The sequence below is a fragment of the Haliotis asinina genome, chromosome 3 (genome assembly GCF_037392515.1).
Source record: "Haliotis asinina isolate JCU_RB_2024 chromosome 3, JCU_Hal_asi_v2, whole genome shotgun sequence".
Taxonomy (NCBI): domain Eukaryota; kingdom Metazoa; phylum Mollusca; class Gastropoda; order Lepetellida; family Haliotidae; genus Haliotis; species Haliotis asinina.
The window spans coordinates 39,394,634-39,412,819 of record NC_090282.1 but is presented as its reverse complement, the minus strand read 5'-3'; the positions used below and the strand labels follow the sequence as shown (position 1 = coordinate 39,412,819).

Here is an 18,186-nt window from a genome sequence, read left to right as displayed (position 1 = left end):
AACATGGTATTGTGCCAGAGACATTGCACAAGGAAAATAGTCCCTTTGGAAAGGGTGGCAGTTTTTTTTTCAAGAAGGTCTTTTTTTTAAGTTGAGTTAAGGGAAATTTGACACGCGAATTTTACATTATGTTTTGAACCAAATCTTAAATTCCCAGGAGTTCAGGAAAATATGATTAATTTTGGAGGAGGTGTCTAAGAAAGAGAGTTACATTGTTACACTGTGGACTAACTTTACTGTTTAGAATTTTTACATGAAAACCTTTTGAACACATATAGGATTCGCAAGTTAATTATATAAAGCATGGTAGCCTTGGACAACAATGATTTTCATATTATGTAAACAGTGTATGTCCAAATTAAGAGGGCACTATCCGGAATGCTAGTCCGAATTCCGTGCCTATTTAGGCAGGAACTCGACCCGCTGAACTATTGGTATGGAACGTCTAGGTCGTCAAACGTGTGGGTGTGTGTGTTATTGAGCTGCGCCTGTGTGAACCAGCATAAGCAGACCTTTTCATTTACTGTTCATGAAGACGAAGGGACAAATAATCACTGTACGTAGTTACTCTTTCATGATATGACGGCATATTCATGTATTGCCCACGGAGACCAATTTCCGAATAGACTCTTGAATAAACAGTACTTGTTGATATTATGTGGCATATTGCCTATCGATATATTACTCGTAAAAACTTGAATGAACCTATAGTTATGCTTTCGTCATATGAAGATCTTTTCATATACTTGAAGACGGTATCGTGTCCCTGATTAATGAAAATCAACACCTGAATGAACCTATGTTATACATTCCTGACACGAAGAACTTTCCATGTACTTGTATCGAAGACCTGTATCAGGTCATGATGCATCAAAATGGGCCCCTGATGTCCTGACACTAGGACTTCTCTATGTACTTCTATTGAAGACCTACCTGTATCGGGTCGTGATGCCTCAAAATGGGCGACTGATATCCTGACACTAGGACTTCTCTATGTACTTCTATTGAAGACCTGTATCGGGCCGTGATGCATCAAAATGGGCCCCTGATTTCCTGACACTAGGACTTCTCTATATAATCCTACTGAAGACCTGTATCGGGTCATGATGCATCAAAATGGGCCCCTGATTTCTTGACACTAGGACTTCTCTATATACTTCTATTGAATACCTGTATCGGGTCATGATGCATCAAAATGGGCCCCTGATTTCTTGACACAAGGACTTCTCTATATACTTCTATTGAATACCTGTATCGGGTCATGATGCATCAAAATGGGCCCCTATATCTACCAGAGTTACACTGCCCCCACAAGAAGATTTTTAATTTGGTCTAAAAGGCCGACATCACGTCGTAATCTTCAGAATACATGAATGGTGATGTGACGCGAATGGTTGAGGCTGCACGATCAAATGGGTAAATAACATAAAAGACTCAGTACAAACCGTCAAAGCAATTTCAGCCCAAGTTAGTACAGAAGCAGAGATGGATCCAGACAAGAGTTCAGTGGGGTAGAAACACACTGTATCAATACTACTCGTACAGATCTATCCGACACAAGACGTGATTTCCGTAATTCCGCTCAATCCAAGTCTCTTCTGCCCCAATAGCCCTCTTGATATTGTCACTACGGAGTCCAATTTCTAAATATCGATATCGAGATTCCATCTCTCTAGACGCCCCCAATTTATGTTATTTGCCAAACAGTATCATATGTGATTAATGCTCTTCGATTTTTACCAGACCACTTGCTTTTAAGTGCCACTGGAATTAGTCTGTGCTGATGCATCAACGTTCGGAAGAGCCAGTGTCTCGACCTATTTGTCTAGGAGGAATATCTGCATTGAATTAACCCCTTTCATCTATCAGAATCTGTCTATAGTCGTAGGGAAATGTTTCGCAGAGAGCAATGTTGATTGGGTCACCTTTGTAGTCACGAATAAGACTGTCTATCTCCTCGCCGAAATATGAAGCCAGTTAACTGCGGCAGACACGATGGAAGATCTTTGAACATGTATCTAAGAGATTTTCAGTGTATTGTATGCTATACACTTTACGAAAATCTGTCGATGTGGGCTTTTGATGTATTTATGCTTGTAACGAGTCCCTTGTCTGGCTTTGGTCTCTCCCATTGAAGTGACTGATGTTAATTCATATTCCTATCATAATCCTGTTGGTCTAGACGGGAAGCAGTTTGTCACATTTAGCTTGTATTTCGATGGGGCAAATCGCCAGTATGGATTTTGCCAAATGTTTAACAAAACTGAATGTAGTTGTTACATCCTCATTGTAGCATACTTCCATTCTCTTTTCTTAAATGCCGCCGCCATATAGCTAGAATATTGCTGAGTGCGGCGTAAAGCTCACTCACTCACTCACTTTTCTTAAATGCCCTGGTTCTATTTACAATAATCAAGTCGTGTTGTTGGTGAAACACATAAAGGAAAACAAACTAACGTACAATCAAACTACCCCCAGAAACAGATGCATTGGAGGTAGCATCTTAGTGAGGGCTGAAGGGAAAATAATGCGGCTCAGGGACTAGGAGAGACTATTAGCTTATGTCCTAAGTTGGGATTGGAGTGATGGATGTAGACATAAAGACCTCGAAGAAAAAGGTAAAGACAAACATTCTGTAAAGTAACCCTCGAATATCGATGACCGTGGCTCATTAAACAACTGAGCAGGGAGAGAGAACAGAGTGAGCGAGTTGTGTCTAACACCGATTTGATTATTCGTGTCGGACGAAAAGTCATGATGCAAGACATGGGGATGACAGTCCAGGTCTGAACTTATACATAATGTATGTGAAAGAAAGGCAACAGTTAAGGTGTTGGCATCACTTCCGACACGAGACTACGTTGATGAATTGGTCCCACGTATAACTGATAGTGAAATACAGATAATACACCCTTGATGGTCGAGGATGCAGTGACTGTTGTCCCAGAAGTATTGTTTGAACACCTACGACATGTCAAGAGTTATCAGAGTACCTGCTTTATTAATATCATCAATAATGTATTTATTAGACATATATCTTCCAATCACATTAGCATCATGTGTAAACCAAGGTGTTGACTTCGGCTGTCGGAATGTGGGCTGGTTCAACAAACACGAAGTAATGCTCACTTTCCTAAACAAGATGTATACAGCATTAATCTTTTCGTTTCCGTAATATTTGTTATCCTTGTATATTAGCACCTTCTCGCCTTCTGGTTTGACGTTTTCCCGCTAAATGCTTGCTTGCAGACGATGAGTGTCGTCTGCTCAATTTGATCGCCTGCCAGAAAGGGTGTTCACGTGTTTCAAGTAATCCTACCTTAATCTGACGTCAATACATGGGACGGGCTTGTTGCTACCGTATTGCACCTATTTGGTACTTTATATATAGGTTCGTTCTAATATAGACAAACTGTAGAGATAACATCTTCTGTATCTTTATTTTGTAGCAACTTCTAGCACTCGAAACACACGAAATATTGAAGTTTTTATCCATTAGTTGATCGGTTTGTTGGTTGTTTAACGCCGCACTCTGCAACATTCCAGCTATATGGCGATTGTCTATAAATATTCTAGTCTGAACCAGACATTCCAGTAATCAACAGCATGATTATCATACGATGAGATACGATGGCATATGTCAAGCAGGTCAGTGAATTTCACTCCCCCGATCCCGGTAGTTGCCTCTTACGACAAGCATGGGTTACTGAAGACCAATTCTAACCTGGACCGACCCCGGTCTGTTATGGTGTTTGCTATGGAATAGCAGTGATTGCTGAGGAACGTTTATTGTGTCTGTTTAGGTCAAAGGAGGTCAGCATGTGATTCCTGGACAATGTTCCTTATATACTAAGGCCTGTTGGTAGTTGTTACCGTTCTCACATTCGGAGCGAGTTTGAACTTGTGCCTATACACGTTTCACCAAAGAGGAACACGCACGATGGTATTGTCATCAACAGATAACTATAGTACCATTCTTCCATTGATACATCAAACTAGCCTTGTCGGATACTTCTAACCCCACTTGCACATCTTACTTTTCCTTTGTATGGATCTATCGATCGTGTTAAAACATGGTTTCCTGGTCCTGGTATTGTGTGTTTTCCGGGATAATCATTGTAGAGAGCTTAGTGTCATGTATCAAGTAGCAACGGAAACTGCTCATATCATTTCGCGTTAAAGAATACAATTATGATTAATAGGGAACAAACAATCCAACGGCCTTGCTCGACCACCCTCGATACATCATCGTTAATGAGCATGGTGTACAATCCATTTGCCTCGAACTTACGGTAACTCAAGACCGTCAGGAGAAAACAGGCACCTCAGCCCCCATCTGTAGTTTTACTTCCTCATTGGATGAACAGATGGGGCGGGCTTCTTATTACCCCTGTCTTGTTACTCAAGGTAGGCACAATGAGCTGCGCACACGTTCCCTCGACTGATTCACCTTTGTCAAGCTGTGCCCGGCTGTAGAAATACTGCTGACGTGTTCAGTATCTATCCGTGCTGGCATATCAGCTTCTATATTTAAAACTTCCTGTAATCAACAGTCGGACTAAACGGAGGTCAAGCGCTGTTGACATCGCTGTGTCCCATGTTCGTTAATTATGTTGGTTTGTAATAATCGAATTTAGCTGTATCCGATCCTTCCAAAAAGATTCCGTTTGCTCGTGATTTTCGAAAAGGTTTTGTCTCTCACAAACTCAGACCTACTCACACAAACACACTCGTGTTAATAACACGTTCAGTTTCAGTTACATGTGCATGCACACATTCTGTAATATCCACCTTCACTCATTCACCCACTCCTTCATTCACTCACTCTGTCATTCCTTCCTTCCCTCCCTCCCTCCCTCATTCTTTCACGCACCCCTTCACTCTCCCGCTCCTTGACTCACCCACTCACACACAGTTCCATTGCAAACACAAGTTGGTGGGCAAGTTCTGATCATTCCTTGTAGAACATGATCCTTCAAATTATTAATTTCTAATACATCTTAAAATGTAAGGAAAAGAACAACAATTGCTGACGGAATACTTTGCGTAACCCGAGGCATTCTGGGAAAAACATTTGATGATCCTTTCAAGTTTCAACCACGCATCCTGAGACATTTAGACATGCAGTGTACAATTGCATTCGTTTATTAACTTCCTTGATATCAACTGTGTAGGTTTCTGCGATTTCCAGAACGTTTGTTCAAAATGTCAAACGTAGCTGGAAATATCATGAGTCTAGTTCATGCGGCCGGTGGTCGGATTTCCACGGTAATAGTCTGTGGTTGCTATTCTGTACTCTATGGTCCTTGTTTGTGCGACTTCAAGAGGAGTTTTGGCGATGTAGTCTCTGCTTCTGACGTCGCATGACGCTGTGTGACGTCGACTGACGGGGGTGTATACGTCTATACACATCTGATGAAATGACAGTAGGGTACTATTTAAGTCCAGTTTGTTTCTGGAGCGACTTCTTTCTTCGTAAATGACACCACTGAGGTAAGGTTTGAACAACGGCTATATATACGGAAAGTATATTTATTTAGCTTCCGCCTCAGCGGAATCGTGTATTCACAATGATGAGCAATGTGGGCGATTGTATTACGGGAGGCTTTAGGATTAGCAGGTATAGAGCACAAAAGTCCTGTCTTTTGTGTTGCCGAAATCTACAGTTTGAAATACGGTAAAGTTCCCAAAGACGGTTGACTTTGAGGATTGTATTTTCTGAGATTCGCCTGTTAGAATGAGCACCGGCTACGTGTACAGAATCATACATCATGTACCATCACTGTGGATTCTAGACAGGTTTTCAAAGCATTAATTGTAATGGTGTGTTATAACAACGGGGTTCCTGTGTTGCTTTCAGGACGAATGCTTAATTATTCCATGTGAGATATATATGTGAAGAAATTAGTTACTTAACGAGAGAACTCAACGACACCTAAAATATATGACAAATTTTTCTACCATATTCACTGACCTGGGCTCATTGGGACGCCATGTTAGGTCTGATGACGGTAGTGACTTAAGCTACAGAATATAAAATAGAATTACCCGAAAGTGTTATTCCTCAGATATTAGCCAATCGCATGTCTCAGTTTAGCGAAAACTCCTAATTCTGTATTTAGGTAACCATTTTTGATGTGTGATATCGTCCTCGTGTCATTCATACACAAATCATATCCTTCATATTCTTTTAATACATAATTTTCTCGGTCAGTACAGCCTTTGAAGTATTGACCAAGGTGCTGTTGTACAAAGCGCTACGACTGTCGTAAGTCTATGTTAAAGTATGGGAGTTAGATCAAAAGATCGATTTGTACAACGGCATTGACCTGATATAAAGGTATTGTATAATGTCTTCATTACGACCAATATGCCGTTGTTAGTATATACCGGTCAGTCTTCATGGGTTGGTTTCATGTGTGTATAAATGTTTGTCTCTTGTTGTTGCAGGTGAAGTGTAGTGGACCCTGGTCAGGTGACGTGACCCCCATGGGACGCCTGGCACGATGAAGTTGCGAGACTTTGTAGCCAACTCCCTACCAAGGGTCCGCGGCAAGAAGAAGAAACAGAACCAGGTACAGCGCACACTTAACAACGAGCGTTATGACGCCAACAAGAACAGGAACAAGGTTCCAGACGCCAACGCATCGTGGGAATGTTGCCATGACAACAACAACAAGTGCCCGCCAGAAGGTAGCTGCGAGTATGCCCTAAATCAGGCCGTGAAAACAGTGTGCGGAGAGATTATCGATACCTTTAAAATTGACACTTACAATTATCGTGTTAATAATTCCCTAGGAGAAGATCAATACACATGCTACAACGACCTCTCCTCCTATCAGAAAACAGAAGAGGCCGACAAGAAAAATGAGGCGGTCAACATAAGCAGCGATAGTGAGAAACAGTTCAACACTGTTCCCAAAACCAGGTCCAGGATCCGCACCAACCCCTGGCTACCTTCTCCCAGAAGCACCCCGTCTAACTCTTCGGGGTCCTCCAGTCCCTCCTCCTCGGCCACCACATCCCCCCTGAGCCCTATCCACCACAAGCTTAGATCGCTATGTATCAAGGATAGCTGTACCCTTTCTACAACCTCATCCGACAGCCTCATGGATACTGACCAATCAGCATCGTCCCCAGACTCGGCTTTGGGCGACGTCGCAGAGGCATCCGGGGTATTGGATCGTGACAAATGGAGCGGCAGATTCGATCTTTCTCATCTGCCCCTGTTTAAAGAGGATGGGGCGTATTCCTACACGGCCTGGGATACAGACGCCTCGACTGACCTTTCCCCCTGTACGGATAACTGCAACTGTAACGAAAATATTGGCGAGCCTGAACATAATATAAGTTTCGAGTATGAGGAAGCTTTAGATGATACGCTTGAAAAAGGGTCTGTAAAGAGAGACATTTCTTTGCAAGATCTTCTAGATGATGATGCATTGAAGGATGTTGCCGTTCAGACTGAGTTTGAGGATTATGATGAAGACTCGGACTGGCTGATTGACGGCAGTTCTGATGAAGGCAGTACCGATCTTGCAAGTGGAGAATGTGTAAAATATTGTTGTGTTAGAGATATCATGCAGGATTCGACTGACACGGGATATTCGAGTTTAGGACGAGATGGACAAACGGAACTTGATGATGAGTTTCAATTTATCAAGCCGGATCAGTATCAGGAAACAGAGTCTTGCCAAGCCTCAGAACCAGAGCAAGGGAAGATAACCCCCACATTAACCAGTATTTCAGAAACAGACTGTGCCTGCGAGGCTCTTCCAACAGCAGAGGTACCTCCCGCCGAGGACGACCTTGACATTGAGAAAGAGCGTTACGTGACGAACAGATACCCAGAGGAAACGTCGGGTCGAACCCTGCAAGAAATCAAAACAAGTCTTGAAGAGAAGGTCTTCCTCCTTCGCCAAGAGAAGAGAATCGTTGAGCAAAAGATCAAGGAGGCACAGGAGGAAGAGAAAATCCGACAGCAAGAAAAGATGAGATTCCATCGTCAACTGAATATCCACCGGAAGCAAATTTTGCTCAAAACCCTTCATGATCTCAAAGCGAAACTGGAGTGTCAGAGTGAACGTCTACAAGATAGCTACAGTGCTGTGCTCACAATGCAAAAGAGGTTTGCCCAGAGAAACTCGCCACTACTTCTTCTGGCTTCCTCTTCCACGTGACTAGCGGTTCAGCCAATCATCAGCTCTGATACGTGTAACTGAAGGATATGTCCTCTATTTTGAATCAAAAGTATTTGGATCTTGTGATCGTAATTTTTCATCTGACGTCTATTAATGTTGGTGGGATTTAGAGTGCTGCGTTACTTTTGGGCTGTGTTCGCTGAGCTGTGTCACTGAATCCAAATCATTCGTTGTATGAGCGCAGTTTTACATAGCTTAAGTGCTGAATGGATTGGAGCGGAAGTGAGCTGTTTTTACAGGAAGCTGAGAGTTGCACGGATCGCTTTGCTGAGAGTGAGGCCGGAAGTGACGTGTGCAATGACAGCTGCGGCAGTGTACACGTGTACATTTGTGACAGCAAATTATCGATGGGTGCTTGAAGTTCATGAGTATACATGTACTCATATTTTTCTGAACGTGATAGCGCAGGAAGAATAACAGACTCATCAACATTGCCATTTCAGCTGAATTGCAAGCGGATTGTCTTTTTTCCCCACTAACTAGAGGCTCTACAACATAAAGAAAATATCATTTTCATATCAAATGTTTTGTATCACTTCGCAATACTGATTCTTAAAAAAACTTCCAAGAGATTCAAATGCTCTAATTTTGCTCCCCTAAATCATTCATAATGAAGAATATTTTTCTATAACAAAAATAGCAACCGTACTCTTGAGAAGTGTAATTTATGTATTCAGAATATGATACAGTCATCAAAAACAGCGTGGGAAATGAAAAGGAGAATCCTTTATGTAAGCAGAAGACTTCAGCTGACATAAACCTTGCGATAAATCAGACGAAACGGCAATGAAACATCGAAATTCAATTTAGGTGTCTGGTGTTAACAGTTTGGCGATATCGTGTACCTGTCGCGACCCTGTAATGAAAACAGGTGGCAATACATTCTTCCTGTAACTGCACGTAAACAGACATTGTGTTTTTGGCTCTCATAAGCTAACTGTAAAGATGCTTTGACAATTTTCCAAGAATTGGCCACATATTTGACAATTCTCCAGTTACATGGCTGTTCGTATTTTGGCCTTTGAGTACTTCTGTTCTCGAGACGTACAATACCGTTGCTGGGCAGACATTTTGCATTATTTGTTTAACCCAATGTCGATAATAACATTGGTAAACGACGTGTTTGGGGTAGACGAATTGACGGCGAAAAACAGCATGAGGAGAAAAAACTGAGACATTTGCGAAACAGTTGTAAGGGTTTTTACTTCAGGATGAGACACTTAGAACGTCTTACTGCATATGCGTGCGTAGTTTTTGTGGCACTTATGGTGAACATCGTGTCGGTTTTACATGTATATTTACGTACGTGGTGATTGATCACATAATCAAGATATACCAACGACATCAAAAGAACCTCTACGAATCCCCCCAAAGAAGGGGGAAACAAGAATGAATTATTTCTGGAAGTTGGTGTTTTAGACCGATTCCTCCACGAGGAATTGTAATGATGATGTGGTATTTATGACTGAAATGGACACCAGTGACATGGTGAGTCATTGTGCAATGTTTACAATAATGTCAATTTCCAATCATTTAACTGCCTGTCAAAGTGCCCACGTGGATGTCGTGCATCCTGGGGCTTAGCTCATTTGACAGCCTGGCCGTGCGACTTGTGCGAATATTGCCAGATTTCAAAATATCGATTGAAATTTAACGGGAGTGCTTTATTTCACACTGTTTGAAATTGTAAAAATTGCTTTAAAGTAAAAAGCAACAGAATTAGCTTTGCCTTTCTTTTCTCCATATTTTCAGATTCAACATAATTTGTTGTATTTTACAAAACAGGACTCATTTTGAATCTTGAATAGTGTTAGGATAACTGAAAAAAAATCAATTTGCTATGCATGCCGCATGAAAAGCTATGGATTTAAGACTATCGATATGTTATGAACACTAGGCTAGAAGAGACAATACTGATTTGTACTGATAAATGTATTACTTGTATTGAATGAATATCTTAACTCTAAGACGCATCTATGTAACTAGTATGTTCGAATTCTGTCATTCTCATGTTTTCATTTCGATAAATACATTTTCGTTTCGTTTCGGTGTCTTTTACGTTCATCGTTTTCGTAAATTTCAGTTTGACACTTTTTTAAAACTGAAATTGGTTTTTTTCCATCTTTCGGTTGGTCTCCATAGATATGGGCGTAAAAGACATATATGTATATATATAAATGCATATGTATCTTCCTTTGACCTTGTTTGTCTCTGATTCTGAATCTTAACAACTTTGTCCTTTGTTTTGTATTGCCTCTATCTCTTTTCCGTGTGTTTGGAAATTGACATCGTTGTCTATTTCTTTTCTTGTCGTTGGTATTTTGAACAAATGGCAGTTTAAACAACGTATTTTGGGCGTGATGCTCTTTTTGATCCACACCACATACTCGTGGCCAGAGCAATGTCGCTAAAACGTGACCTGTGTTCCACGGGTTTAGGCTATCAGTATTGTTTACAGTAAACGTTTATTCGTGGGCTTTACGTATACCTCTGTAAGAATTTCCCCAGAGGGAAGAAAGACATCACACATTTGTTCAAATGAGTGAAATTGACAATCGTGTAGTAATTTCACTATTTTGGAATGATTGTTATGTATCCTCAATCTTCACAGTTACTTTTGTCACAGATGTTTCACTATTACGTTAAATAACAATGAAATGATTGATTTTTTTATTTCATTGTGTGGTGAACTGCAATTGAGATAATTCCTTGATCGAGCTGTAGAAATGATACCAGTTGTGGTCCTTTTTCTTTCTTAAACTGACTGTTATACATTTAAAATTTTTTATTACTGTTAGTTTGGTTGCATATATCGTATAGCTAGCTATATGGTGCTAACGCGAGTCTTATGAAATATGGTAGCCCATTGCGGTCACAATTTGTCTGCGTGTGCGGCTGTTATAGTGTATATGTTAGTTGACTTGGTCTTGTATTATAATGTTAATGTGATTACAGTTATATCCCGTCGTCATAGAGTTGTCACTCATTATGCATTTCAATATTTATCGTTGTCATTTCTCAAACACTACAGTTGCATTTTGATAGACTCGTTTACTGCATATGTCATGTTCATTGCTTGGATGTCAGTATCTTATTCAGACCCAAAGACTGGACAAAGCTTGTCGATTTCATTGTTTTGATAGACTAATATTGAAGTTACTGTAATGTTTTGATGTCCATGTTGTATGCAATAAGCGTTCTCTTTCAAATGTCAGTTTCACACACAGCTGGTTGATTAGCGGTAGTGAGATTCGATGTGCCAAATATTTGTAAAACCCACCAAAGGTAATTATTATCACTACTTTATATAATAAATGTTTTTAAACTTCAAATACATTCATACATTTTCTTCGCGTTAATATAGGGCGTATGCGTTGTTGTGATGAGCATAAATCAGTCTTGACGATGAAATGGACGCGATGGCACATTGAAGAAACGGTCAAAGGGAAGTAACTCTAATTTGAAGCTGGAGTAAACAGCATTAGATTGTTGTCGGTTGTCTTTAGTACACGAATCTTATCAACTGAAAAGTAAGACCAAACTTAATCAAATGATACACAGTAATCATTGGTTTAGTTGTTTGACATTTTTTATTTATTTTCTTGAAAAGGAAAAAATCATATTCCTCAAACTAGAACATCATATCAATATGTACAGGAGTGTAAGTATTGGGCGTCCTATCACAAACCACCTTTGTATAAATTTGTATTTTCTGTAAATTGAGAGTGCGATATTTATTATTATGCCTGAATGACAGGGGTGTACATATCACCTGACTTGAAATTGATTAGGGCAATAAATTTTTAAAAGTCCAATAACACTGAAGGATTGTTGTAACTATCACCGTCAATGTGAAAAATGGATGGACATTGTAATTTCAAGACTGCCAAAAGTAAATGCTATAAACATCAAACTTTTTATAAATGTATTTGTTTCGGAATTGTCACATTCCTGTAAGAGGCTTTAACTGTTATGAAGTAATTCTTACGATGCTTCGTATAGATGTACCCGTCTATCTTCCTACATCGGTATGGCGTTTGTGTTGGTTATTGATCTGAAATGCTAGATGGTTTATTAATTTATTGTTTCACAGCGTTACCTGGCATTTGTGTTAAAGTCGCTATGTCTAGTTGACGTGCAAATAAATAGATCTCAAAATATCCATAGTTTTTGCTTTTTTTGTCATCATTATGAATTGTCTTGTTATCCATTTTGTTCCAATCGTGAATAGAATAGATACTGATAGTTGGCGTTAAAGTGGGAACTTCGTGTCAGCAATTGGCAATGCAATATCTCAGCATGCATTGAAGTGCCTCCATCTATGCTCAAATGTAGCAATTATACGGTTGGCCCACGGTAAATCCACCCAGTCAACCGGGAGAGCGAGTAGTTGCGGGGTAGCCTTAGGACTGAAGCGTCCGCTCGTCACGCTGAAGGTCCGGATTCGAATGCCCACACTGAAGGGTTGTGTGAGGGTGGTTTCTTGCGTCCCCAGTCGTGATTATGCTGGAATATTGATAAAAGCAACGTAAAACTACACTAGCTCTATGGACAGCAAAAGGTTGGTGTTTGATCCCCGACCTTGCCATAGCATCAGACATTAAAATATGGTACATGTTGTTACCCTGCCTAACTCTGGAATGAAGGGAATTGACTGTGAATGGTCGAATTTACTGGGTTTCAAGATGCCCCGACAGGGAAAAAGCTCCGGCTGTATCACCGCGCCATAACTTAACGGTGTCTAAAATGACCTGAAAACAATCGCCGGCAGGTCGAAAACCAGTTCCATAACAAAACCGGAATGAGGACCCACGACTACGGACCCGTACACGAGGTCACCATTTTCAAATCTGTATGAGCGCACACCACCACGCCCCGTGCACCACCCTCTCTTACCCGGTAAGTGAGATATTGATACATAATACAGATACAGGTCCGTGCACCATCCCGTCTTATCTCACAGCTTAAATACATTTACACACACATGCACACACGCACGCACGCACGCACACACGCGAGCACACACACACTGTCTTATCTGACAACAGATATATGTACAAACACATGGAGGTCCGTGCACCACCCCGTCTCATCTGACAACAGATAAATTTACAAACACATGGAGGTCCGTGCACCACCCCGTCTCATCTGACAACAGATAAATTTACAAACACATGGAGGTCCGTGCACCACCCCGTTTCATCTGACAACAGATAAATTTACAAACACATGGAGGTCCGTGCACCACCCCGTCTCATCTGACAACAGATAAATTTACAAACACATGGAGGTCTGTGCACCACCCCGTCTCATCTGACAACAGATAAATTTACAAACACATGGAGGTCCGTGCACCACCCCGTCTCATCTGACAACTTATATATTTACATACAGATGAACGTCCGTGCACCACCCCGTCTCATCTGACAACTTATATATTTACATACAGATGAACGTCCGTGCACCACCCCGTCATATTTGACAATAGATATAGTTATTAACACATAGATGCAGTGCACCGCCCTGTCTTATCTGACGAGTGATATATTTACATACAGATGCAGGTCCGTGCACCACCTTGTCTCTGTGTCGTGAAGTTACAACCAATGCATTTACAAAGGCATAGATGGATAACTTTATATTTGCGAACTGAGAAAATGTGAAAACGGGAAATCTAGATCCTTGGTGCAGGTAAATATCTGGGTGAGATAAACATTCGGCTGAGAGCAACAGACTATCATGTTTGATCAAAAGCACAACTGATCAAACTTTTAAATTGTGTATTGTATGTGTTCTGACGTAGATGGTTTTAGAATAAGCTCTTTGTGGCACTTTCCAAACAGTGTAGTCTAAACTAGTTCAAGTCTAAATACTGCACAGTGCACACCGCTACCCTTTATGGAATGTACACGTGCAACACTGTTGCGTGACGTATAACGTATAACAGTTCCTCGTACCACTGTACTTTCTTTACAGTTAATGGAGGACCTTGGTCCATCTCTCAGCAAACGCATCGCTCGGCTTCTTAGTCGGACTGACACGAGTAGTAACGAACTGTATAATCACTGTTGAAATGTGCAATCAGCACGATAATAAACTGGTGACAGATACAATGAGCACATCCTTACAGGCTTTCTCGAGAATGATTTCAGGCAAGTATAATTTCAATCAGCATTTCCCTTAATTAAACAACGAGTAAGGATAGACCGTCGAAGACGAAAATTGTAATGGCAGGACAGCAACATGATCAGGTGGTCGTGGATTCGAACCCTTGACTTAGTCGGAATATTTAGCTGAACCGAAAGCATAACACTCTGGAAGACTCATCGTATCCTAGTTGTGTAGAACGATGCTGATGTGTCGATGTGTCCACACACGATTATTTACAGATAAGACCCAGGACATATACATGGAATATTGCTGAGTACGGCGTTAAGAAACAAAACAAACCATTCAGTCACAATTTCTGTTCAGACCCGTGTAGGTCCAGGGGAGAATAAGCCTTCAGCAACCCATGCTTGCCATAAAATGCGACTATGCCTGTCTAGGCGGCTAACGGGATCCTGTGGTCAGGCTCGCTGACTTGGTTGACTCATGTCATTGGTTCCAAATTGCACAGATCGATGTCCATGCTGTTGATCACTGGATTGTCTGGTCGAGACTCGTTTATTTACAGACCGCCGTCATATAGCTGGAATATTGCCGAGTGTGGCGTAAAACTAAACTCACTAACTCATTTCTGTCACACTTGTCTGGCTAATTTTCAGAGCACAGGAAGCGGAACACATCAACCTCCAATTCCGCACAAAGTTTCACCTACTTGAAAATATCGGTGCACACAGAAGCATAAGTCATAGTGATAAAAATGACAGCACTATATATTAAAAATTGTGGTCAGATATAATTACTGGATGGATGTGCCTTTAAAACACATAAACATCTTACACTATTTCCTCCAATCACAGCTGTCACAGTTCTCTGAGTCTTGAGTTGTCTACATACGGTTCTAGCTCATCTAGTATGTGATTCTGATAAAGTGTAGAAGAACTTTGAGAAGCAACGCACAGGTAGAATGTAGCGTATGACAACAGGAGTTATTTCCCTTTATTTATCTTGTACGTGCGCTTCGTCTGTTATCCATGCAAATGTGCTCATGCAGCGTAATCGAGGAGTTATTAAAGTTTGCAATTGGTTGGTTCTTGTTTAACGAAGCACTCAACAATATTCCAGCTAGGTGTGTGGTGATGGTGTGTAGATAATTTGGACCAGACAATACGGTGATCAACGAAATGAACATCGGTCTACGTCATTGGGATTTGATGTCACAGGGACAAAGCTACCATTGTGAAAAAAAGACCCACGGCTTTCACACGATTGCTGCTAAGAAGGCTGGGCGAGCCCTTAATACTCTCTAGACTTAAAGTTGTACAACCTTTCGCGCTTACACGAAACAGTTCAGCTGATATGCGCCATCTATGACGTATTTGACAGCCGATCGCTTTAGTCGCCTCTTGCGACAGTGAGTGAGTATGGTTATACGCCGCTTTCAGCAATAGTCTAGCAGTATCACGGTGGAGGACACCAGTAATAGGCTTCACTCATTGCACACATATATGGGGAGTCAACTCCGGGTCGGTGTGACAAGCAAACCCTTTAACTAATGGGCTGACGCTAGTTTAATTCCATAGTCTTAATTACAGGTCTCTCAAAGTATTTCACTGCTACAGGAGGAGGAGCAAACTCAGAATTTGAATAGATGTCTCTAAATCTAATATTTAATATCACATATTCGGATTTCTTACATTAGATTTCACAAATTCGAAATGCATTATTTATGAAATATATAATTCACATAAAGAATTCAGTTCAAGGCACAGTAACAAAATACACCCTCCCGTTAGTCAAGCGGTAGAAAGAAAGAAATTTGTTACACGTCAGTAATATTTTCTGACACGGTTAAACGCAGATCGGATCTATTGATGGAGGTGCTGAAAATGAATATTTGCTACAATTGAAAATATTGTGCAATGCTTGATTTATTGTGAAATCAGATTGCTTACTCAGATACGAGACACCTGTTCATGTAGAATTATACCCGAGATATTTGTTAATTTGATTGTAATGAGTGTACGTAAGCTGTGTCCTTATCTGTGTTCCACATGTAGGCTGCATCTCACTTTTATTGTTTTATTGTCATTTGTTTCAAAGAAAACAACGAAAAGAAAAAAAAATAACTACATATGAAGGATGTTGTGGAACAGTTCATGGAATCATATGGAAATCAGTCTTGGACCTGACCCGTGAAGGTCCTGGGGTAGAATAGGCCTTCAGCAACCCATGCTTGCCATGAAAGGTGACTATGTTTGTCGTAAGAGGCGACTAACGGGATCGGGTGGTCAGGCTCGCTGACTTGGCTGACACATGTCATCGGTTCCAAATTGCGCAGATCGATGCTCATGTTGTTGATCACTGGATTGTTTGGTCGAGACACGATTATTCACAGACCGTCGCCATGTAGCTGGAATATTGCTGAGTGTGGCGTAAAACTAAACTCACTCACTCACTATCTTGGACCTGGCAAACCAGACTGCGATTCACAGCGTTTGAGGTATTGAGGCACCAGATGAACCCTGTTCATCATGATCACACAAAGGATCGCTTCACCTCTAAAGTACACTTCGCTGGGGATCTTTATCTTCCACCCGTTAAAAAGATAAACGTGAGGACTGGGTTAGAACTGATCTTCAGTTTCCCATACTCGTAGTAAGAGGCGACTGACGGGACTCTCTGTCTTGGCTGACACGTCATTGTATCCCACTTGCGTTAGATTTGGTCTTCAGCAACCCATGCTTCTCGAAGGAGGCGGCTAACGGGATCGGGTGACCAAGCTTAGTTGACGCATGTCAGTGTATCATCCCAAACTATGTTCCACGGGAAATATCGCTTGTGTGAGATCATATGTACTAAACTCGCTTCCGTGATAAACCATTTTAATATACGCGTGAAAGATTTAGCATCAAACTTTCGCTCGTTTGATATAGATACCAAGTCATTAACGCATTTAGTAAAAATGTTATCACATGGAAGGTCGTTTAGTATCCTCTATGTATTACATGGAAGGTCGTTTAGTATCATCTGTATGTCTCTTAGATAGGAGATATCGTTTTGACAGCAGATTTTATACAACGCCCTGACAGTGCCATGACCTCATGGACTTGATGACGTCACAATGCTATGACATCGCTGCACTGCAAGTCTAATGGTAGTACAGTGTTAAGAGATGTACATTTGCCATTGGAAACCACTTTTAACGAAGAATGTTTTTTGATGATAAATAGAATCTCACCCTCGTGTCTACTGATATCAGTAATATCAACAACCATTGATAAAAGTTAACAAGCCTTGGAAATCTGTAACTCAACTCGTGTTGTATATTTTGATGTCAGTAGACACGTCAGTGATATTCTCTACCTAACCAAATTGCGTAAATCGATGCTCATGCTGATCACTCAACTAACAGGTCCAGACTCGATTACTTACAGACCGTCGCCATATAGCTGGAATATTGCGAGTGCTGCCTAATACTCACTCACTCATCCCCTCGCCCCTATAGTATTGTAAGCAAATTAGACAATACAGTCTATTTTACAGACATGCTGCAGTTACATTTCCGAGCGCTGAAAATAGTAGAAACTTAAGAAAAATTGTTGGATTAATTTCTACATAAAATGTGTATAAGTACATTAAAAGAAAAACAAAGTGTCTACTACTTTCAACGAGAATTGTGTACATTGTATCGATCTGCGTTTTCGAAGTAAACGGTATTTCATAGCATTTTATTCCTGTACTTCGAAATAGGTGTCTGAGTAATTTCATGTTCAGTATTGAGATAAAAGCTTAAGGTCACAGTGAACTGTCATCTCTAGCAACCAGCATTTCACCGATGCACGTTGTATTATCGATTATGTCCTTCCTCTAAATATCA

At 40.9% G+C, this 18,186-nt stretch overlaps 1 protein-coding gene across 3 annotated transcripts in view; it reads left to right on the top strand.

Annotated features, from left to right (window-relative positions):
- Positions 1-12,361, top strand: part of LOC137277981 (uncharacterized) — a 68,503-nt gene extending 56,142 nt beyond the window's left edge. For 2 of the 3 annotated variants that reach the window (XM_067810002.1, XM_067810005.1), the window contains one exon: positions 6,451-8,700. In XM_067810002.1, coding sequence (XP_067666103.1) covers positions 6,507-8,180 — 1,674 coding nt within the window. In that variant the 5' untranslated portion in view covers positions 6,451-6,506 and the 3' untranslated portion in view covers positions 8,181-8,700. Of the gene's footprint in view, positions 1-6,450 lie in introns of all 3 variants that reach the window. The other variant, XM_067810003.1, reaches the window with a different exon arrangement.
- Positions 12,362-18,186: the final 5,825 nt, after the last annotated feature.